We start from the raw sequence: 25,168 nt of genomic DNA, 5'->3' as shown, positions 1-25,168 counted from the left end.
AATAATTAAAAGAGATTTTTCTGTGTCGATCCGTTTTTCGAACTCTGATGTATTTTCAAAATTCTAAGAATATAAAAAAAATATTCAAACTTAATTATTTGTATTATATTAAATTTTTTATAAATAGATTTTACTTTTTGTGTAAGACTTGCTATCAAATTCTCTGAATTGGCCAATTTTACTTTCAAAGTATTTAATAGTTCTAATTTTTTTTTACTAGATTTTAATGCAGTTTTTAATAGTATATGCATTTTTATACCATTTTCAATTAATTCTTCAATTTCTGGTTCACGATTTTTAATTCGTATGGCTTGAGATGATATAATATCCTAAATATAAAATTGTTATTTGTGTTAAATAATTTATTAAAAAATAGTAATTAAAATAAATAAAATAACCACATCAGATTTAGTCAAATGATAATTTAAAGATTCAATTTCAGAATCTCTTTCTGTTATCTAAAAATAAGATTATTAATTAAAGTACATTAACATGCACCTAAATAAATTTAAATGTGATAAAAATCTACAGATTATGTATTTCTGGAGTTAAGTTCTTTTTCAAATATTAACAAATTTTTATGTTCCGTTCTAAAAAAAATTAACATTATAAAGCTGTACATAAAAATACATAAATTCATTAATATATATATAAAAAAAAAAGGTAATGAGTTAAATAAGGTAATTAGTTCATTATGAATCAATATTTAATACTAATTGCCTTATTGCTAGTGTAGAAGTATAGAATTTTAATATTAAAGTATACTTAAATATTTAATAGAATTATTCCACAAAGATTTATTTTAAGCGATGTAGTAATAGTATAATACAAATTTCATTATCTATCAAATTATTTGAAATTTATAAATCTCAGTGGGCTACTTTATGCATATTAGGTATATTTATATATATTTACTTGATATTTATAATAAACTAGTGAAAATAGCAATATAACTATAGCCACAACAATGAGATACAACTCTAAATTCTCGATACTCTCATGTTCTACAATTTTCTGGAAAATTTTTTTTTAACAAACATTTATTAAGTTTAAGCAATAGTAAAATTTGTAGTTGTATTCAACTCACTTGGTATTCGTCAGCATAAGTATATACATCAGCTGTAATAGTATAAAATTATGATTAAATTTAAATTAAATATGTTCTGTTAATGATGTGTTCATGATTTTTTTTAATTTTCACACCTTTTTGGTAAGTATTGTATATTTAAAAAAATATTGTTGCAAATCTATAATTAGAAATTAAAAAAACTATACTTTACCTAGCCACCTAGGTAATACTGAAATAGCCTAATAGGTAAATTATAATATTATATTTATTATTCGATAAGATATGATATTTTCGTTCGATGTTCATAATAAAGACTCGGGTACTTAGAACGCGGTCTGCTGTAGCAGCCGGGTACCCAGACCAACGCGGGTAGCGATCTGATTGTATTTTTTTACAGAGACCACGCGGTAAGCCCGCGTCCTGTATGCCGAAGCCTTAAGTAATAACTAATAATTAAGGCTAGGGACTTCTAGGAGTTTGCATGTTTTTCAAAAATCATTAAAAACATAGCTAAGTAAAATATAAATTTGTTTCATAGCAATACGAGTGTACCTATATTAAAATATATTGGTGCAAATTTTGCATATTTAACCATTTTTCATTTATAAGTGCATATTTGACAATTATTTTATAAAGGTGTAAGTTTTATAATTTTATAAAGAAAAACTTAATTTTAAATAGATTTTCTGGACTTGAGATATTAGTATGATACTCAGATGGTTCCTCGTCGATCACTTGCATTACTATTTATATTAGTACACCGCAAGCGTGATTCAAAGAAAATAAATCGGAAAAGAATAATAAACAATTTATAATTTTGGCAATTTTGCAAATATTATGTTGATATTAAAATAAAAAGATTTTATTGAATAGGTAATATGATTAATGAATACATATTTTAAGATTTTTTAGGGCATGAAGTCTCCAGCCCTACTAATAAGTAATACATTCTGTCTATTTTTGTAGTTTATACCGTTTGGTGGGTATAGTGTATATTATTGTTAAAAAAGGTTAGGTTAACGTTAGGATATAAATATATAATACATTACTATAAAGTTTAGACGGAAGTATAGAAATCGAGATAAAGATGAATCAGATCTTGATGATATTTAGTTCCAAAACTATCAACAATTAATAGCACTGATAGCAGTATAGCTAAAAATTCAGATTTTTTTATATATTTTCATAGCACGGTGAATGCTGAAATAGTGCTTTGTACGAATGCGTAAAACACCAATATTATCGCTAACTTCATAAACCAATAACTTAAAAACCATTCCAAACAAAGACTCTAAATCACTTACCACTCATCGATCCACTGTCACATTCGGGGGTAAGGCACTGTAACTCAAATACTACAGTATCAGAGCCATACCTCACTGCCGCGGCCGGTGAACCAATGTACTGTACCATGATTATCAACGAGCGTTTCAAATTATATTCAAGTTGATCGGCTAGCCCAGATATAAACACAATTGCACGCACAATAATAAACTAAACAAAAACACGTATATAGTATTACTATGACACCGACGCGACGTTGTACAATTATATATTATTATTATTATTAAAATACTGCAGTTGTTTTTGCTGTGCACTAATTGAACGTAACCAAGGCCGTAACTGAAAAACAATTTTAGGGGTCCAACATTTTTTTAAATATAGATACTGAAATTGTATAGACAATAAATTATATTTACCAGTAAAATGTGGCTACTTTTAAAAAATTTGGGAGGAGTCCGGACTCCTTGGATCCCTCATCTCCCACAGATACGGCCTTGAACGTAACAACAAGTAACAAATTAAACAAATTAACAACTACTGTGGACTGTCCATAGACATATTTAGCTATCAAATTGAGATTTCAGATCAGTTGATGAACGAATTAAGTACGATACGACGTCTGAAACCTCTCATGATGGTTGTCCTACATAACACGCGTTGATAAACGGTAATCAGTTGACGCCCTCGAATTGTGCTAATGCTAAATGGCAAATGCTATAATTATAATTATTTAATTATATTATTATTCTAAAATTATGATTAACACCAAGTTACCTGTACGAATATTAATTATTTATTTGTATTATTCCGATACTATTCCTTAGTCTGTCCGATTTTGAAGCGATGTACGATAAATGAAAATTAAAACCATGTCACTGGAAAAAGTAGCCAAGATTTTCCAAAAAAAATACCTTTATTTTATTTTAGCGTTGTCGTAAAAACTAGATTAGAGCATTAGATCATTTAGGCCCATTTTTCTCTATGTATGTTTTAAATTTCAATTATTTATAAAATATCTATAAATCAAAATTACATTGCCGAGGCTCGCGAGTATCGCGCGTGGATACGGGGTAATACACATAATCTTGTAATAATATACATTCTACCTATAATGTGTCGTACAAATATTGATTATAATTTATATTATTGTGTACAATGCACTTGTATCGAATTTGTTTTACTCGAATGATTCCCAAGTCCCAACAGATGCACGAGACTGCGAGAATGACACGTTGATACTTTGACGTAGGTACCACGTAGATGCCCTACGTATAGAGTGGCTACAAGTTGCGTCCTGCGGTAAAAATTTCTTCCAAATTGCGGCCTGAGTTTTTTGGGTTATATATGAATTGCGGCCCGAAATTTAAAATTAAATTAATTGAAATAATATGTAAATTAAAATTATAAAAGCTTAATTTTCCTTCACATTTTTATACAGACTTAGGACTGTCGCTCTGCTGTATAGTAGAGGAGGAGAGTAGATCACTATAATGAATGTGTTAAATTTGAATGCAATGACAGGTATCATTATATACGAAAAACGATTCTGAACAGAGATGATCTGTCAGTCTATGATATATTATATTCAGTGGCGTATATAGGAATTATTTTCACTATGGGCAAATTTACCACCAGCGTGGTTGCATATACGACTGGAAGATTTTTTAGGTTGCCCGCGGGTGGTTTTAATTATGACATAAATGTTACAAACAGAGGAATTTTAATTTATAAATATATATTTATTATTACATTATACATATAGTAAATTAAGCAAAATGCATAATAAAATGTTTTGATTGAATCTGAAATTTCACTATGGGCCCAGGCCTAGGAGGCTCCGCCTCTATACACGCCACTGGTATACTACATATACGTAGATTATACTTTAATACTTGTTTATTTGTTTGCTGGGTACATTCGGTGCTATCGCGCTGATTACAATTTCGTATAACACCAAATGAAACCGAAATCGGTGGTCGTCTCGGACATTGCTTTCTATTAATAAGTAATTTATCCGTGTGTACGATCTCGTTACCGTACCTAAATAGAGTTGAGTAACTAACTTTAAGAACTTTAAGTTGATGTTTAAGTTTCAGGGCGATTATACTAAAATATGGGAATAGCCATTTGCAAAGTAGGGCGTAATAATGCATATAAATCGTAAGTCGTAGCAGGTACCGATATTCTTAAGTCGTCGTTAACAACTATCGTGTACAGATACAAAACAACGTAACATCGTTTAAAATATAACTAAGTAAGTATATATTTTAGATTCACGAGTAAGAAAATCATCATTCAATCTTTCGGTGATTATTACTATATGATAGTTGTCACGAAAGATCGCGTTATTTATTACATATTTACTAGATTGGTACCTACCTATACTTACCAAATATATAATATAATATATTGCCGTGATCCCTGTAGCTTAATTATTGTTGCCTGTAGTGTAATATTATTTAAAACCGTGACGATAAATCACTTTATTAATGTAGGTTATTTCGTGAATAAGGCAGGTACATTAAATATATAGTTCACAAATACGACCTCTTGAACGGACCCGAATTCTTATTTTTATCACCCAATTTATGTGTACAGTCTATTATAAGACGTCTAATTCGTCTAACTATGCTTTGCTTTTATTCAATAATTTGATAATAAGTTATTATGAATTAATTAGAAAATTAACTAACAGCATATTAATTGTATTTTAAAATTATAATTTTGTATTTGATCAACATATAGATAAAAGAAACATTAATTCTTGTAAAGTTAATATGAAAATCTCATGAAAATAGATTGATAATTGCCTATACCGGGTGTCCCGCGAGGATTTACCCATTGCGATATCTCCTAAAATAATGGAGGTATCATAATTATGATTTTTAATAAAATTCACAGGGACAAGAACTACAAATATTTCATGTTTTAATTTATTTTAATGTTTTGGTAAAAAAGTTAAAAAATATATTTTTTTATTTAATTATTTAAAAAAAATTGAAGATAGCCATTTTGTAGAGTTCAATTTTTGAAAATACTGATGTTTCAACATTTTAATTTCTTTAATTTCCTGATTTTTAATATTTTTTCTAATTTTGAAAAAAACTGCGAATAGTACTCTACGGCCAGCGAACGCTTTCAGTGTAATTCACAGTTTTTCTCGAAACTAAAAAAAATATTCAAAATCAGGAGATAAATGAAATGAATACGTTAAAACGTCAATATTTTTATGAAAATAAACTCTACAAATTGGCTATCTTCAATTTTTTTTAAATAATTAAATAAAAATATATATTTTTTAACTTTTTTACCAAAACATTAAAATAAATTAAAACATGAAATATTTGTAGTTCTTGTCCTTGTGAATTTTATTAAAAAAATCATAATTATGATACCTCCATTATTTTAGGAGATATCGCAATGGGTACCTAAATCCTCACGGGACACCTTGTAGATGCAATTGTATAATCTCGTATTTTTTAAAGTTAATCATATTTGTTCTACATAGATAGCATATCTATATCATATGCATTTTTGGATACAATTTTTTCCATAAGTTGATAATATTTTGTGCTGCCATTTGCTTGGCCGCTGATCGTTTGTTACTGTGTCCTATGGAATGTGTATTACTTTTAATAAATTTATCAAATAATAATCATTTAGGAAATTATTTTTAACTAAATACCTATTGCAACTAAGTCCATCGCATTACATTGGATTGAATAATGGTTTGACAGTTTGTAATCTTTTTTGGGCTCTGATAAAAGTGTATATATTGGTGGTTGGTGCATATTTTTAACGCATTCATCTTTCAATTCATCCACATAATTTGCTTTAAACTTAATTAACGGACTGAGGGTTTTTAATCTATACATAAATGCAATTAATATGTACTTACAAGGGCACAAAAAATATGTTTAATATAATTTTTTTACTCATAATCGTTAAAAGCTCTTATATGCGGTGAAAGAGTTCGATTTAGTTGTTTTTTTATGATTGAACGTATCATTTCAGAAGCTGTATTTAGCTTTGCTTCATTCTTGCTAGTACCACTTCCTTCAACTAAACAAAATTTTAGATACTCTTCATAAAAATACAATTAATTACATTATTCACTCACCATACATCCCAAACAATGAACACGAGTAGTTGTAAATAAATTGTTGACCCGATGTGTTTCTTGTAAGGAACCGATAAGTTGGAGTTATTCCATGATCTACAATTCTATTGTTTAACAATTCCGTTGGTGATCTCAAATCATATAAAATTAGTTCTGTTTCTTTAAATTTAGCTCGACGTTCCTTAACAATAAAAATAATAATTATATTTAAAGTGGGTATGTAACACCGTATGGCGTATTTGATTCATACTATTTCTTCTCTTCTTTTTTTAGACACATAATTTATTTCAAACGGTTTCATTTGATTTTTTATTTCTGTATACAAATTGTCCTTTGGAAGATTTAAAAACATTCTTATTTCGTTATATCTATTAACAACTGAAGATATTGAATTCTGCATCCAATTTATTTTCTTTCTAAATTCCCTTAATTCTATAATAAAGTTATCGTATTAATGCTAATGACGTTAATAATAATATTATGTATTCATATCGTGGATTTAAAAATTGTTTGTTATTAATAGGTACCTAATGGGTTAACAAATTAAAAACAATATAGGTAATATAATATGAATTTATTTAATTTATTTGTTTTTTAGTTTCTGTTAAATTGGTAACATGGCATCCATTTCGCGTTCTGTCCCGTTTTATGAAATGGATAAAACTTTTATCCAGTTCACGAAACGGAATTTAATTTAAGTAATTACACAATGTGGATAACTTTTCACGAAACGGATATTTAGTAGGTAGCACATAGCTTATTATGTAATCTGTACTTACACACGACGTAACAAATAATACGTATATGTATAATTTTTATTAATGGTAACAACTTGTGGCACTTGAAATCAATTGTAATAATAATGCATTCTAGAAAACTAGATAAATTTGTATTGAGAATTATTAATAATAAAATTAAATAAATAAATAACACAAAATATACAATTTATTATTTTGTTGCTAGGTAATATTATGGCAACGCCTATTACATTTTAGATTTGATTTAAAGCAGCAAGCAAATTTTTTGATTTCATATTTGCCCCTAAAATTACAACTATGAAAACTTTACTCCCCTGTTATTAATGCCACTATTTTCTTTTGATGTTTTTCTATATAGACTGGCATATAATATGTAAAAAATTGATTCGTATAAATATGTTGAAAATATTTTCCATTATTCATATTATAGTAATTTGAGATGCTAATACCATTGGAAATTAGATACCAAAATAATTACTTTGTCTGGTTTTTGTTGTATTCTTATTATATTTTATTCCAATCCAAAAAGATTTTTCTAATCGTATCAAACTTTTTAGCTGATTAATAATGCTATGAGCTGATTGCATGCGGTTATTAAAATCATCGAAGATTTTTTTGTTCTCAGAATTGGTTCTGTAAATTCCTTAATATAATCATATCATAGTAAATATTAGTTTATTAATAGTAATGACACAATTTAATAATAATTAAATAAAAATGCTTGTTACTATAGGTACTCACTGGAATTAATCAAACGATCTCTATCGATTATGAGCTGAGTCATAAGATTATTGATACCTGTAAACATTAGTTTCTTTTCTTTTTCATATAGTTCAGACGAGTTGGATTCGGAGTTGGTGTTGGGGTCTTTTGACTGATTTCTGATATTTATCCAGTTTTTAATTCGTTTTTGTTTAAGATTATACCTAGCCAATTCCATGTCATATAGCTATTATATAAATCAACATTAATTATTTGGTAAATAACTAATTTTGTAAATTTGTTTACATCATAGTCCATTGTATTTATTTAGTTATATTTATCTTAAATTTACAAGGCGATAAAAAGTATGCAAAGTAGTGTAAATTACAAATTTAATTTTAATTTAGGGTTGAGACTAGAGAAAAAAAAGTGTTGTTAAATAGTACCAACTGTTATTATAATCACATTTGAAGCTATAGTAACCAAGCAAGCACATTTTATATATAATTATTATGATTAATAAATTATTAGTTAAAATTAAATTCGCGAAATGATGATTTAAAAATAAATACCTTATTTATAACATAATATTATTTATCTTAATATATACCTACTGCATAATACAAACAGATAATTTTATTAAATATGTTATATGTATCTTTGGATTTCTGTTCATACCAATATACAATACATACATAATAAGTATCATGAACATAGGAAGTTTTTTTTTAATTTTTACATAAGAAACTTACCATCTTTACATAAAATTATAAATACATAAGTAATTCAATAAGTAAATGGGATATACTGTAGGTAATTCAAGATGGTATAGGGGATATTGCCTATGGACACCACTAGGGGGAATTTGTTAACCTATCATTACACATTTACAACTATTAACTATATTTTTTAGAAGATAATTTAAATTGCCTTCTCGTTATGGTGTCCTATGGACTATGAAGACTGGAGAGTCTGAATTATGAATAGTATATGGAATATTAATGTTAATTATTTTATAATATAATATAACTTTTTAATTTAAAAAAAAACAGATCTCTAATAATTTTATAAATATTTATTATACCTATAAATAATAAATGTTATTAAATTATCATTAGCCTTCTCCCCTCCACAAACAAAATTATTAAAATTTGAGTTAAATTAAAATTAACGTTATATTTAGGGCTCGGATTTATATGTATTTATTAAACCAAAATATGTATTTATGCTACCAAAATATGTACATAAATATGTGCTAAAAACTCAAAATATGTATTTTACTAATATGATTAGTAAAATTATTTAAAAAAACGTATTAAAAATATTAATTATCTTGATTACAAATTACGATAACATGCATTTTCAAATTTTCAAATTCAAAAGAACATAATAATTAACGACATTTAATCAAGTTTACAATTGTTTGTGGAGGAGGCGTAAATCTGGGTACATAATTTTAAATATTTCGATATGGCTAGGAGCTTTTAAAAATAGCTTTTTAACTGTTGATATTAATGTTGATCTATTTTTGTAAATTTTGATCGAGTGGTTTCTGCTATTCGGTGAAATACGCGTGCTAAATACGTTAAATAGATCATTTAATGAACAAATTGTCGAAATATGTAGGAAAACTTATATAAATTATTATTTTGAGAAATACATATGTACAAACATGTACTTATGGCAAGATATGTAAAAACATGTATAATAAAATATAGTTAATTTCATTGAAAATCCCTCGAAACGAACTTATCACTCACCTAAATTAATTCATCAAATCACAGTAAAAATATGTATTTACATATAAATCCGAACCCTAGTTATATTATTACCTTCAAGCTTAGTTATAGGTTCATTGGTTCATATAAATACCAAAAATTATTAGATCCTCTCCATTGAAATTTTAATAGATTTCTGCCTATACGCATTTAGTGTTTACCTAAATACCTATTGTTATTAAATCCACCACTGATTCGAAATTATTTGCCGCGGAAATTTTTTATTTGTAGCGTATCAACCTCATGTACTATGTTTTATTATTTTTTCAGTGTTTTTGAGCACCAATTTACCATTATAGTTATTATGAAATAACTATTTCGTATTAAAATAGTATAATAATACTAATAATAGAAAATTATTCGACTACAGAAAATTTATTGTGTTTTGGTTGTTTTTACAATATCATAATGTTATTATATTTATTTATATTTTTACTAGCTTCGGGTGTGCCTCGCTCTGAGTGTGCCTCGCTCCGAGTGAAACTCGTTTTGAGCGAAACTCGCTGTAAGTGAATACCCTAGGAGGATGAAAGAGCTTGAAAGTGGAAAGTTTTCAAAAAAGGAAGACCTACCGCTGATTGGTAGTACTGCGAGTCTTTTATCGGGATGAATGATGATAAGGCGGTTGTTGTCGGAAATTGATAAGACGTTCGTGGCGTCGATAATAATATTATTTTTAAATTATTATTATAATGCCTCGATTCTCGGCTTGTGGAAGCCGCCTTCGAGGGGATCGAGTGAAAATCGTTTCAAGGGAAATTCGGTTGGAAATGGTAGTCGGGTGTCTAGAAATCGGTCACATATATAGTTTGTCTCGAGGCTTGCCCGGTTCTTTTTTGAATGTATAAAAAATAATTAAGTACGAAAAATGGTTACTAAGTGTCTAGCTATCAGTCCTCATTCGATGCAAATCGATACCTGTGCTGGGCAATCCGCCTACGGCGGATTGTTATACCTCCTGACGTCGAAAGTCTGATGTCGTATAGTAGGGGAAAAAGTTTAAGTCGAACGAAGTGTTATAACGTCCCATCTACGTCCTATTTACTGCGTCAAATTGCAGACTATGTGGGCGCAAATTATGAAATCTGAATTTTTTATTTGCTAAAAATTGAATATACTTTAAGTGTTACCAAACCCCTCAGGTAGGCAATCCGACTGCGTCGGATCGCGGACGATGTGATTATTATGAGTTATTATTATAATAAATGATTATCCTATTATATTACCTATATACTTTTACGTTTTATGCACTCGTGATAAAACCGCAGACCCGACTTTATCGTATAATTTTTTGTTCCACAGTGAAAGTTTACGCCAGGCCCAAAACCCTGGTTTTATTTTCAAAATAAACAATTAATTTGACTCAAAATCATTCCAAAAACTTACGGATAATCTGCCGTAACTTAAATATAACTCCGAAACACTCAGACACACACACACACACACACACACACACACATAATATAGGTATAATTTATTATATATAATACTTAACGAGCATTGGCTTAAAGGTCTTAAAGTTAAATCCTATATACTTTCAACTTTCCTATACTATGTGAGGCACAAGGGATAATATTGACAAATTAATAATTTATAGAAAATAATGTCATAGTAGTACCTGCTGTACCTCGATTTCATTTGGGAATTCGTGTTGAGCATTCTTACCGTTTCACTAACTCAAATCAAGATCGATTTGCCATTTTGCTTTAAGTTATTTTCTCAATTCCGTAACCTCATTTTTAAATAATATACAAAGTCATTGGATATATATATATATATATATATATATATATATATACACTATTATTTAATTTTAATGTTATATTATATAAATTATGAAATTGAATAAAAATAATTTCAAAAACTGTAGATACGGAATGGCTACATTATATTGGACTTGATCGAGTGAACTGGGAATGATTTTGTGACATTATATAGCATTTTATAATAAATATACCTAGGTACCTTCCTATTTTATTTTTTTCGCCCAAAAGATTTCAGTCAACTACACAAATGTATAATAAGGCTTTAGACTTATTGATCAAATTGACAATGATTAAATGAACAATATATATAAAGTTCTTAACGTACCTATGTTTTAGTGTTTTCACGTTCTTAAAATCAAATGAATAATTTATAAAATTTAAGTTCAAAATCCCACTTTATTTTTCTTTCACTTTGATTTAAAAAAAATGAAAATTCAAAATGTACTAGCTATGAATTTAAGATACGCTTACTGCTTAGGATGATCCATAGTGATTAGATTGAATTCCGAACACGTGTTAAATTGTTTTGTATTGTACTAATTGTACCTATACATAAAACTATATTACCTATAAGTTAAATGCTTGATTTTAGTGAAATAATAAAAATTAAACGACTTGCCTAAGTCAACCACAGCTAATTATTTTGTGTAATATTCCATTCGGACTGTAAACATTACCAAATAATATTGTTAAATTTTAAAAAAGTATGATTTTTGGGAAATTATCAACATTTTAAAATTAAAACATAATGTAAACGTACATTTTTAATACAGAACTTATAAAAATGTCTAGAAATTTAAAATATATCCAACATAATGATATTGTATAATATTGTATATTTTGAAATCATATAGATATTCAAATTTGTTTGAATATTTCAAAAATGGAATTTCTTATTATATGGTCTATTATAACGCTATTTTGGCGTTGGTATATATACATTTGAGTGTAGAGCACGTCGAATGGGATGTACAGATGTTATAACTTAATATTTTATAAGTGTACCTATTATTGAAATGCATGACAAAATATATCACAATGGACACAATGATAGGTACATCAAAAAATTGAAAAATAAGTGTAGCGAAATCGCCTTTCCAGGATACCATGGCGTAGTAGTAGTACCATTATTTTATTATTATAAAATTACAACACATACGTCTTATTATGAAATATCAGAAAAACAGTGCCGTAGCCAGGAAGGGGGTGGCTTCCGGGCTCAATCCTCCCCCTCCCCCGAAATGTCAGACGACAATAATTTTATTGATTTTATTACCTTTGTGGTGATAAAGCAACTCCGCTCTAATCATACTTATACTTAATCTTGATTTGATAATATGTATAATTATATGAATTATATTGTCATAAATACAGTGCAATCTTAATTTTTTGTCATAATTGGCCATCAAAAATTAAGCATGATAATAATGATGATATTACGATCGATTGCAAAATCGCACCGGCCTCGACGGAAACCATTGTGAAAAAATGACAAAACGCTCAGGCACGAAGATATCATCGGAACCTCGGAATTATCGGGTTTAATCGCTAAACCGTAGGTACTATAGATCGATGCCAAACATAAAAATAATAACGTCTGTCGGCGATGGCAATTCGGATGAATCGCCGCAGAATCCTGACGTGCCACTCGAATATCGAATATCGTCCATTGCATTTGCCAATCCTGCTGGCCAATTACGCAGGACCGCAAATACGTCGAATGATCGCGATCGTAAACGTTGCTGTGATGGCGCCTGCTGCAGCGTTCCGATGGTGATACGCATCATAACGAAGGTCCGTCGGATGTGGTGAGCAGCCCCGTTGAAGTCACCGGTCCGCCAGCGAGGCGATGTGTTTCATTGCCGAATATTTCGATAAGCGTGACGCCTATCGAAATAGAAATGCTGCAAATTTCAGCCGACGATTCGTATAACGCGGCATCGATAATCGTTAAAAACAAACGCGGATCTTTTTGGAAACAGACAAAAAGGTTTTTCCGACGTTTGATTTGCTGCTGCGCTTAATAAATATACGACGAGCATATAGAATGCTATATTTGTACAAATTTTAATAGCGTATACAGCTTACAGCTATATTTAGTGTATTAAAAACTGCGTTTGACTTAAATAAAGTTTTTTGTCAAGTTATTTAATTGTTTATTGTTATAAAATTTTATTTTTTAAAATTACTTAGTTTATGTACGGATAATGAAAATTGTGAATTATATATTGTAAATAGATACTTTTGTATTTTTTTTTATTCTTAACTGGTTTAAAACTTAAACTAAAACCATTGATTATAAATACTAGGTAGTATTTACAATCAATGCTAAAACTAACCTGCAGGTGGTTTATGGCGACCTGGTAACGCTCTCGCGGGCTCTCCGTGCAGCACACATTTATAGAATGACCACAGTCATATACATATCAAGGTACGAGTGAGAGTAATAACATTTAAATTATAATTAAAAACCAAGTTTGTGGGTTTTTCGGAAAAAAATAATAGTTAGAAATGTATTAATATTTAAGGAAAGGCCGTTTTGTAAGCATCAGTTGTTAAAGCATATCAAATCACTCTGGAGATCCTCAGTATTAGACAGAAAAATGTTCACATCATCAATAAAAAGTAAGACATTAGAGCTGTTAAAGGAAAAAATAATATCATTAATAAATAAATAAAACAAAAAAGGAGACAGGTGATCCTTGTGGAATGCCTGAAGTGACTTCAATCTCTTCCGTAGTCCAGATCTGCTTACCCAGTGGTGCTAAGGTGCTTTAGTCCCCCTTTTTTGAAAATTTTTTCTTAATTCATGCCGTCACCTGAAATCACAGGAGATTCAGGTGCATACCATGCATCCCCGTGGACACGCCTATGAGTTCTTCAAATATATAATGATTTATTGAATCTCTCACGAAGAGAAAGTAAAGAAGAGATGATGAGAACCCAGAGAACCAATATAATAAGGGATTAGATAAACCAATTTTTTTTTAAATTCTAAAATTAATAAGCTATGATTTGTACTATCGAACGCCTATTTAGTAAAAAATAAAACTGAGTACTATGTGAAATTGATTGTAAATGTAAAATAAAATGTTTAAAATTAATAAGATTGGTTAATGTTGATTTATTACTACTAGTATAAACATGTTGTTGCGAAATAAGAAATTTTTTAAATATACAAGTCAATTTATAATTAGGTAATAATTCTAGAGAAAATTTTAAGAATTATTGAAGTAAAAGAAATATTTACTTATATAAAGCATTTAACTACTATCAAACTTACTGTTGAAACATTACCTATTTGTGTCGGTACGTGGGTTTTTTTATGATATTTTAATTTTAAAGCAAGATAATAAATAATAATATGAAAATAGTTAAATTATTGTAATATATTAATATTTTACATGGTCGATATTTTGATATAATATTTATAAATCGCATAAAGATTTAAATATGTTACAAAATACATACATAGAAACAGACGATGTTTTTGACTTTAACTTAGATATTATGTAAATAAATTCACTGTATAATTTTTACACGATATTGATTCAACAGACCGCATATTCGTTATGTCACAGTCTACAGAGGCAAAAATAATATAACGCAAACCTAAATTCTCTTTAGTGTTTATTATCTAATAATATAACTAGATAATAATATATATTTGTTCTCATATTTTAAATTAATAATAATTGTATATCAGGATTCAGGAAATATAACTAATTTAATTTTAGAATAATATATTCAATTGTTAAATGTTTTCCTCTGTTAAGGAACCTTGTATGAAGTTTCAAGTATTTTGATTTTTAATCAGTTTTGTTAAAAACAGATAAGTAGGTACCTACTGCATAAATATTAAATATTCCGATTCATTGGTAAATTCTTTCTGATTAATTTGAGAAATATGTAACGAATCTGTAGATATTCTCATTGACATTGCTTAGTTAAGACTTAAGATATAAAATAGTAATTTTCTTTTTCTCCAGTTCTTAAATACTTGGATAAAAATTTTTCTATAAATATCAGGCAAAAAAATATGAAAAGTACATACTATTTTGCTAAGAAACGGCTACTCTCTAATAGGTCAGAAAACTTTATAAGTTGGATGCAATCAATCTCTAATATATTATTTATTATTATGGGATTAGGTACTAAGATTTAGAAATTCAATATTATACATATCTTTACATTCCTACCATTCAATCTTATTCTCTCTTAATTAAATGAAAAAAGTATTCAGTCAAAATTAATATATTTTGTCATATTATAACAATAAGTTTTTCCACTAAACACATTAGATTAAGTGAAATTCTATTTACTTCACAATTACCTAAACAGTTGGGGTTAACATTTAATGAGTTAAAAATTTAGGTACAAACATCTACGTATCAAAGCAAAATATTGATTTGAATTGAAAAAAAAAGAAGATAAAGAGTAATAAAACAATAGAAAAGAATTTAATTTGGTTAATAAACAAAATCATTTTTAGTAAAAAAAAGAAATAAGTTTATGATGTAAAAAATTATAATTGATAAAATAAAAATACAACTTTGTTTATGAATCAGGATTCTTTTTTTTTTACATATTTCCTAATTACTTGTAAACACATTAAAAAGTATACCACAGATAATAAATTATAGATAATACATAATATAAAAATAGTTGAGAAAGAAATTATAATAATATTAATGTAATATTATCACATAAATGATAAATATAAACATTATATGGTACATCAATAATTTTACAGATCAAATGTTAATTATGCATCACAATAATCTAAGCACCACACATCATACAAGCATCTTTGTTTTCCAATGAACACACCAATTGTTGCATACTTAGTGCATCATTCTTCTCAGTTTGAATTGCAACATTATTAGATAGTGTAGTTTTATTAACTGTAAACTGTATAGGATCAGCAGCTGGTCTGGTTCGCAAATAGTACATACCAGTTTTTAAGCCCTGTTATACAATTAAGCAAATACAGTATTTAAAATATTTAAAAGTGTATAATTAACTTACCTTTTTCCATCCATAAAAATGTACAGATGATATTTTACTAATACTTGGTTGTTCAATGTGAATATTTAATGATTGAGATTGATCAATATATGCGGCTCGATCTGCAGCCATATCTAATATGATTTTTTGAGATAATTCCCAATTTGTTTTGTACAATTCTTTAATATTGTCTGGAATATTTTCTATTTTCTGTGTTAACAAAAACATTAAGTTTAAGTACAAATTTTAGTTATTAAACTATTTTCAAAATATTTGATTTTACCTGTACTGATCCTTTGTAGTAAATCAATTTATTTCTCATGTCTTCATTCCATAGGTCAAGCTTAATTAGATCATTCAATAAATGACGATTGATCACCTAGGGTATGAGATACGTTAAAAATAAAATTAAAACAAAATTACACAATTTACTAACACTAAATTCTCCACTAAGAGTACGTCTATAGTATAGATTTGTGGTATATGGTTCTATAGATTCATTATTTCCAAGAATTTGAGCTGTTGAAGCAGTAGGCATTGGTGCTAATAACAATGAATTTCTAACACCATGTTTAGCAATTTTTTCTTTTAATATATCCCAATTCCATAGGTCAGTAGGCTTTACATTCCACATATCATACTGGAAAATCTAAAATAATAAATTTAATTAAATATAAATCAACATATCAACATATACATGGTTATATTTTTGAGTACATACTCCTTGACTAATTGGTGATCCTTGATAAGATGAATAAGTTCCATATTTTTCAGCTAATTCACAACTAGCTTCTAACGCACCATAATACAAAGTCTCAAATATTTGTAAATTAAGTTTTCGTGATTCAGGAGAGCCAAATGGAAATCTCATCAATAAGAATAAATCTGCTAACCCTTGGACACCAATACCAATAGGACGATGTCGTTTATTTGATGTTTCAGCCTAAGTGAATAAAATTTAAGATATAATAGACATGACTAGGATTCAGGACTTGTTACACCAAAAATAATCAAAATATACAATTAAAACTATCAAAACATGCAAACATGCGGCTAAAATTTTTAATTAAGTCAGAATAAATCAGTTATTTAGTATTGAAAATGTTTAAGAAAAATATATTTTGACTATTAATTATGGATTGACTTATGTGACTATTATTTGATGTTTTAGACATTTTTAAACTCTTGAAATAAAACTATATACTTGAAAAAATACACTAAATTATATAGGATAGTCGATAATTAGTAACACGCAAATATAATAATAATATTTAAAATTATTTTTATCATGAAAATAATTTCAATCTCATCTAAAACAATCTACAGAAAAGTATATATATATAAAATTCCATACAAATGCAAGAAGTCTTAAACCCTAAACATGTCTAAATTTAAATTAAATAAATTTAATTACTTCTATGACAGGATAATAGTTGACATCTATGACTTTGTTCAAATTTTTTGTGACAATTTTAGTAATTTCTAAAAGTTTTTGAAAATCATATTCTCCATTAGGTTTAACAAACATATTTACTGCAATTGAAGCTAGATTACATACTGCTACCTATCAAACAAAACAAAGGATATAAATATTATTAATAAATAAGATTGACTTAATGAAATAATTAATAATAAAAAAGTATAATAGTTATTGACCTCTTCTGGTGAAGTGTACTGAATGACTTCGGTACAAAGATTACTACACTTAATTGTACCAAGATTTTTCTGATTGCTCTTAGCATTACATGCATCTTTGTACAACATATACGGCATACCAGTTTCAATTTGAGAAGTTATTATACGGAACCATAATTCTCTAGCTGGTACCTGCTTGTTGTAAAGTTTTTCATCTTCGTACCTATGGTAATAAAATATACATGTTTTATTAGATATGATTTGTTGTATGATTTAATGTGTAAATAATTTAAAATGTTTTAATTATTATAATTAGGCGATAAATACAATTTTATATTAAGGCAATAAAATAAATTATAATCATTTAAAGTGCAGCTTGCCATTAAAAATTCAATACTTTGCTTAAAAAGTATACACACAAAAAAAACATACATAAATGTAAAACCTTTCCATTAATCCCTCTCTTCAGAATTAAAATTAATTTTTTTTTTTTAGCAATTGTGACTTTAGACAAACAATAAATCAGTTCTTTGAATTAGTATTATAAATAATTAATAACAATTACATTTAAATTTAAATAATAAATATTAGTTATACTTTTTGTAAAGTTTTACAAAATCATCACCCCAGACATCTGAAAGACCGGGGCATTTACGTGGGCACATTAAACTCCAAGATTGATCAGCCTCAACACGTCTCATGAATTCATCAGGTATCCAAAGAGCCAAAAATAAATCTCTAGTTTTTTCTTCTTTATTGCCAGTATTTTTACGTAACTCTGTATAAGTATATATATCAGCATGCCAAGGCTCAATATAAACAGCAACTGCCCCGGGTCTCTATTAAATCCAAATACATTAAGAAACTTTTAAGATTTAAACTAAATAAAATAAACTTACTCTTCCACCTTGGTCAATATATTGAGCCAAATCATTAAGAACTTTTAAGGGTTCAACAAGACCATGTGATTCATGTTTTGGATATTTGGTCCATGTTGTACCAGCTGCACTAACATTGTGGAGATGTACACCAATACCACCAGCAGATTGAGAAATTTTGGCACATGTTTTAACTGTTTTACCAAAGTCTTCCAATGAATCTGATTTATTAGCCACCAAAAAACAACTAAACCAACATTTTAGGAAATTTAAATTTAAATTTACATAAAATATTATATTTTATTGTTACCTTGAAAGTTGGGGTCTAGGTGTAGAGGCATTGAACATTGTTGGTGAAGCATGAGTAAAATACTTTAATGACATTAAATCGTAAGTTTCTATGGCTGCATCGATGTCTTCACCATGAATTCCAATTGAAACCCTCATTAATAAATGTTGAGGACGTTCTACAACTTTACCATTAATTTTTAATAAATATGACTTTTCAAGTGTCTGAAACGTATCATAAAAAAAATGTTACAATTAATAAAATTATAAAAGAATAACTGTGTAACTTAGTATTTACCTTAAATCCAAAATAACTGTAAGCATAATCTCTATCATGTTTAATAGCATTATTCAAACGATCAGCATGTTTCATAATAATATCATAATGAAAATCCGAAATGATTGGCATGCGGCTTTTATTTCTTTCATTGGGCATATTATACAAATCATAAACTACATCTGTAATAGTATAATAAATCATGTTATATATTAATAATTATGAATAGAAATATAACAAAATAAATAACATACCACTGAAATTTTCTTTAGTTTCTTTATAAAGATTAGAAATTGCAATACGTGCAGCAAGTACAGCAAAATCTGGATGTTTAGTTGTTAAATAAGCAGCAGTTTCAGCAGCTAAATTGTCAATTTGTACAGTAGTTATGCCTGGGCATAAATCACCAATTACATAAAGTGTAATTTCAGGCTAAAAAGTAAGAAAATCAACAATTAGTAAAATACCAACTTTATAAGTAATTATAATATTATCAAATTATAAATTTAGTTGCAAGTATAAATTTCAATAGAAAAATTAGAAAGATTTAAAATATAATTTAAAAATGCATATTAATATTAAAAATAGTAATCTATTATATTAAGGAACAGTTCTAGGTTAGGGATAAAAGTGTTGTTATTTTGCACAGTAGTAATGTTTTCACACAATTCTTTAAAAGAAATACTAAAAAAAAAAAACCATATAATAACTCTATGTTCTAAATATTGTCAATTGTAGTAATATAATAATTTATAGATTTATATAGTGTTTTTAAATATGTCATAAAATATTAAATATATTTCATTAAATGGTTTAATAAGAAAATTTAAGTATCATCGTTTACACTTTCTAACAAACACAATACTAGGTTTGAATATGTTTTACCTACAAATGATACAAATATATATTAATAATATATTAAATTCAATGTTTTTAGAAACAATCATAATTTACAATATTAATAGAAAATTATTAAAATTACTCTAACAGCATTATCAAAAAACAATATCATGAAATACACTTAACTATCGTTACGAGACTATCTTCTCTCAAACTCGATTTTCTTTTAGTGATATGTTTTTTAGTTAAACTGAAATTATATTTTTGTTATACCTATATCTTTTTAACACATAAATTGGGCTTACTGTAATTGTCCTAATGACCTATCTTAATATTTACAATAAAAAGTAATTTATAGCTTAAACTTTTTATTTTCAGTTCAAACTATGAAAAGATTTTAGGGTTCATACAGTGATTTTATGGCTCACAAAAACAGATTATAATTTTATTTCTATGAGATTGCAATTAGTAACAGCAAATAATACATACTTTTGCTTTCTATTTGTATATTTTAAGAAATTATCTCTTTGTAACTACAACTTTTTTTTTTACTCTATTGGTAAGATTAATATTTAATATTAACAAAATAATATTGTTTATAGATTAATATGTCAAATAATATATATTTTTTAATTTATATTAAAATTAAATAAAACTGATTGTGATTTTGAAAGAAACTAATTTTCTTTTATTACATTAATGTTATTAATTAATAATAAAAAATAAGGTTAAAGTTTATTTTGCCAAGTTCATCGGGAAATTTAAAAATATTTATTGAAATTAATAGAAATCACTGAACAATGTGATTAGTAGGACCAGGTTTTATATGCGTTGTATTGTTTTTATCAAACAATCCAAAAAGTAACTAAATAAGCTGCAAGTTTAAATTATAGTCAATAGATCTGAAATACAAAGTTTTATTTTGCATATTTGTACATATTTTGCCCTTTTTAAACAAGTACAGCATATTTCTGTATTTTAAGATTTTTCTTTACATATAGACAGTTTTTGAATGCATAATATGTAATATTTGATCATATTAATTAAATAACATATTTATAGTTATATTTACAGTCAATACAATTTACTTTTGGTATGTATTTATTTTCATTTAGCCACATACCAAATTTAAAAAAAAAGAAATATATCTGTTATTGATTTTTTAGATTAAAATTATAATAGGTGACATTACCATTGAAAATTTATCATAATATAAAATAATTTTATGTAAAAATATTTAAAATAATTAAAGATTTTTTTAGCATATTTTTTAATTTTAAGAATATATTTCTACAAAATAAGGATACAAATGCATATTTATAAGGTTTTTAAAGCATATAAATCCGGGTCCTAGTGAAAAATAATTGTTGCTTTAACTTAGTTATTTGAAGTTTATCATTTGTCACAATAATTACTAATCACCAATCGCATGGTTACACAATTGTTTAATCTACAACCATTGATTATAAATACTGTATTAGTATATAATCAATGCTACTACTATGTGAAGACTGCAGACTGCCTATAAATCATATAGTTAAATACACTGAGATCTAGTTATATATAAGTGTTAACATATTTATATGGTCCATAGATATTGTAATATTTTGCGACTGGAGCAAGCAAAATACGATTTAACCCATACCAACAATCACATGACATCCAATATAGTTATAAACCTGGTTTGATATTATTGTCCGTTATGTAATTTTTCAACACATAAAACATCTCAACTAAATGTGATAAGTGTGATAAATGATAAAACTTCAAAACAAATTCTGAATGATGCTTTCAATCTCATTTCGCTCATTCTTAACTTAATTAACAATTATTTTGTAATTTCCCGAATAACTTGATAAAGTAAACTTGTTTCAAAAATGTTTTATAACCGGATCAATGTAGTCCATGTTGAGGCCTTCACATAATTGTTCAATTCGTAACGTGATCTTGTCCATCATCACTTCTTCCATACGTCCATCTAAACAAATACATTTTAATGATGATAAATTTTTTTTTTTTAATATTTCACTATGCTACAAGGTATAATAAGCAAATTAAAAAATTAAAAGAATACACAATGATATACATGAGGAGGGAGGCCATCCAATGATAGAATAAGTTTTTTTTTTTTGCAAATTATTTATAAATGGTTAGTTGACCGAAGTGTTAATCATTCAATAAATATGGACACCATTTTCTCTTAAAACGTCGTGTAGGATTTCCAAGAAGTGAGTTGGATGCAAGTTTAGCAATTAGAAGGTTAAAGTGAGTCTGTAATTTAGAGTAAAATTTTGTATAATGTTTTGTGGTTAATTGGTTACTGGTTTTACTTTAGTCATTTTAAAATGTGGAATTGGATATGTATCATGATACAGAAGAGATAACGCAGTGAGTGATGAATTAAAAAGTTTGCAGTTATTACTAATTAGGATGGTTTAGCACAACCCCAGAATAAGATTGCATAGGTCCAAATAGGTCTTAATGGAGATTTGTAGATATTGCATTTAGTAAGTGTAAAAAGCCAGTTTTGATTTCAGAATAATTATGTGAATTTTTAGATTTGATGTGAGGACCCCAAGTCAATCAAGTATAACACCGAGATATTTAATTTTAAGATATTGTAATTGGTATTCCTTAGACATGGAGAGAAGAGAGATAGATTTTTTTTAGCATGAATGGAATATAAATTGATTTATCTAGATTAATCTTAATTTTCTAATTGGATGACCACTCATTAATTAAATTTAAACATTTGTAGAAAATGTACGGTTTCTACAGGATAATTTCTACCTGAAAGAATTGCAATGTCATCTGTTTAAGTGGCCATAATATTATTTGAGGTTTTAGGAATGTCAGTAGTATAAACATAAAGCTGACAGATTTAACTAAGAGAACTTTGAACTTAATTTATAGAGGGACTTTTGCATACAATAAGACACGTTATATAATTTTCATTTTTGGAAATCTCTGGGTAGAGGGATATTGGCATATAAGAGACATGACTTTCTAAATACCCAGTTTGTACATGGTAAATAAATAGACAATTTAACATACCTAACGCATTTAAATAAACATTAAATTGGTACATTTCTAATATATTATCTACCACTAAAATGAGAGGTGAGACTTTTTCAAATTTTAATATGTAAATTTATCACGCCTCGTATGCGCTGATTATAAAGGCACCAATATCAAAATTGTGTATAACAAATACATCGGTACTTACCACGCTTTTTAACAAATAGTTTTGTGTTCTGCTTTCCTGCATAGTCGGACATGATTGGGGAGGTTCGGGAGACGGTTAAAATTTAACCTGATTAAAAATCAACGACGGTTGATCGTAGAATCGGACAATACCTGCCACCTGGATAACAAAGTACCTACGACAGATAATAATATTATACTATGGACTATAATAAATAAGCTATCAACGTGTATTTGGAGCAGTTGATTTGTAGTATTTGTACCTTGCCGAATACGTTTCCGTCACAACTGAATGTACTTCAATAGTAATAGTTAGTTATATGTTAAAGTGTAGACGTAGCCTCGAATAATTAATAATTACGAACTGCCAACAAATGATACACAGAAACCGGAATACCGGACAACACAAAATTCGCAACAATTGGCAGAGTGGCGGCCGGCGGGAAACACATAATGAGAATAATGATTACATAAAGATAGTCGTACAAGGTTTCCCGCGTTTTTTCTGCCATATGACCGCGACTTACAGTCGTACCTCACGCGATAGTAAAAATACATCACATCGATATTGATCTGTAGACATTTATACTTTTATAGTAGGTGTAGGAGCCTGAAACAATAATAATTATTGTGCGGCATAATAATAATAAAGATTAGTACCTATTATAATTTATAAGCAACTGGCAAGCTACAAATCAGAGTACAGACTACAGAAAACAGAAAACATTCAATATTTTCATAGTCTGCGCCAAACTGACAAGCTGTGAACTTTTTCAACTGGGTCTACGAACGCGTTTCAACGAACAAATTAGGGCCTAAAAAACTATTAATGATCATATAGTTATTTACCCTGCTGTTAATAAAGTATTAAAATATAATTCCCTTTCCTATAGGGTCTAAGGACTAAAAACTAAAAAGTACAGATAATATTTGTACTTGTTTTTTTTTTTTTTGTTATAGAATTAGGTATTCATGCCCTCGACATACAAAAAAATCATTACTTTGCGTATACAGTATAAAATTCGAGCAGGCGGCGGTGGGTACTATGTACAATTGACGTACCTAGTACTGGGTTTAGTTTCTACTATAGCAGTCCATATTTTTTGTAAATTTTGCTACTTCATCCTTTACCATTTTTTTTCTAGCATATCTAGATAAACATCTTCTAGAAACTAGAAAACATGAATTTTTTCGTCTATTTGTCACACAAAAATAGGAACTGTACCTTCTATAATATAAGTACTAGCTAAGAGGTACCTACAACATCTTTTTCAAAATTTGACTATCGACAAATGTTCGTATTTTTTTGCAATCAAACACTAAAGGTTAAATATTATAATTTTAAATTTTTCAGTTCGGTCAGTATAAAATATTATGATAATCGATTTAATAATATATTTATATAAGCTATGTCAAATAGCCTATGTGCTACACTGCTATATATTATTTATTATTTATGATAATATAATATATTTAAATATATTATAGTAATTAGTAATTACCTACCTATATCATTTATATCGGTTCAATAGTTGTCGAATAATCATTATGAAGAAGTCGGA

The 25,168-nt window shown here is 27.6% G+C and overlaps 2 protein-coding genes across 2 annotated transcripts; both read right to left on the bottom strand.

Annotated features, from left to right (window-relative positions):
- Positions 1–5,870: 5,870 nt before the first annotated feature.
- On the bottom strand, positions 5,871–8,251 carry LOC132918714 (uncharacterized). The gene is made up of 8 exons (XM_060980143.1): positions 8,240–8,251; positions 7,973–8,180; positions 7,710–7,874; positions 6,724–6,905; positions 6,474–6,654; positions 6,289–6,415; positions 6,039–6,220; positions 5,871–5,965 (listed from the first exon to the last, which is right to left on the bottom strand). Exons 1-8 carry the CDS (start codon positions 8,249–8,251, stop codon positions 5,871–5,873), a joined length of 1,152 nt encoding a protein of 383 aa, XP_060836126.1.
- A 7,464-nt stretch (positions 8,252–15,715) lies between these two features.
- Positions 15,716–24,069, bottom strand: LOC132932061 (ribonucleoside-diphosphate reductase large subunit-like). The gene is made up of 15 exons (XM_060998254.1): positions 23,870–24,069; positions 23,629–23,782; positions 22,292–22,380; positions 19,817–19,994; positions 19,584–19,744; positions 19,308–19,510; positions 19,019–19,244; positions 18,717–18,958; positions 18,141–18,342; positions 17,899–18,048; positions 17,206–17,427; positions 16,921–17,133; positions 16,768–16,863; positions 16,506–16,694; positions 15,716–16,445 (listed from the first exon to the last, which is right to left on the bottom strand). The coding sequence occupies exons 2-15, from the start codon at positions 23,678–23,680 to the stop codon at positions 16,260–16,262; spliced, it is 2,409 nt and encodes an 802-aa protein (XP_060854237.1). The 5' UTR covers positions 23,681–23,782; positions 23,870–24,069; the 3' UTR covers positions 15,716–16,259.
- Positions 24,070–25,168: the final 1,099 nt, after the last annotated feature.

Source organism: Rhopalosiphum padi, chromosome 1 (assembly GCF_020882245.1).
Source record: "Rhopalosiphum padi isolate XX-2018 chromosome 1, ASM2088224v1, whole genome shotgun sequence".
NCBI lineage: Eukaryota > Metazoa > Arthropoda > Insecta > Hemiptera > Aphididae > Rhopalosiphum > Rhopalosiphum padi.
Note: the sequence above shows the minus strand (reverse complement) of the source record. Positions and strands in the feature narration are given on the sequence as shown.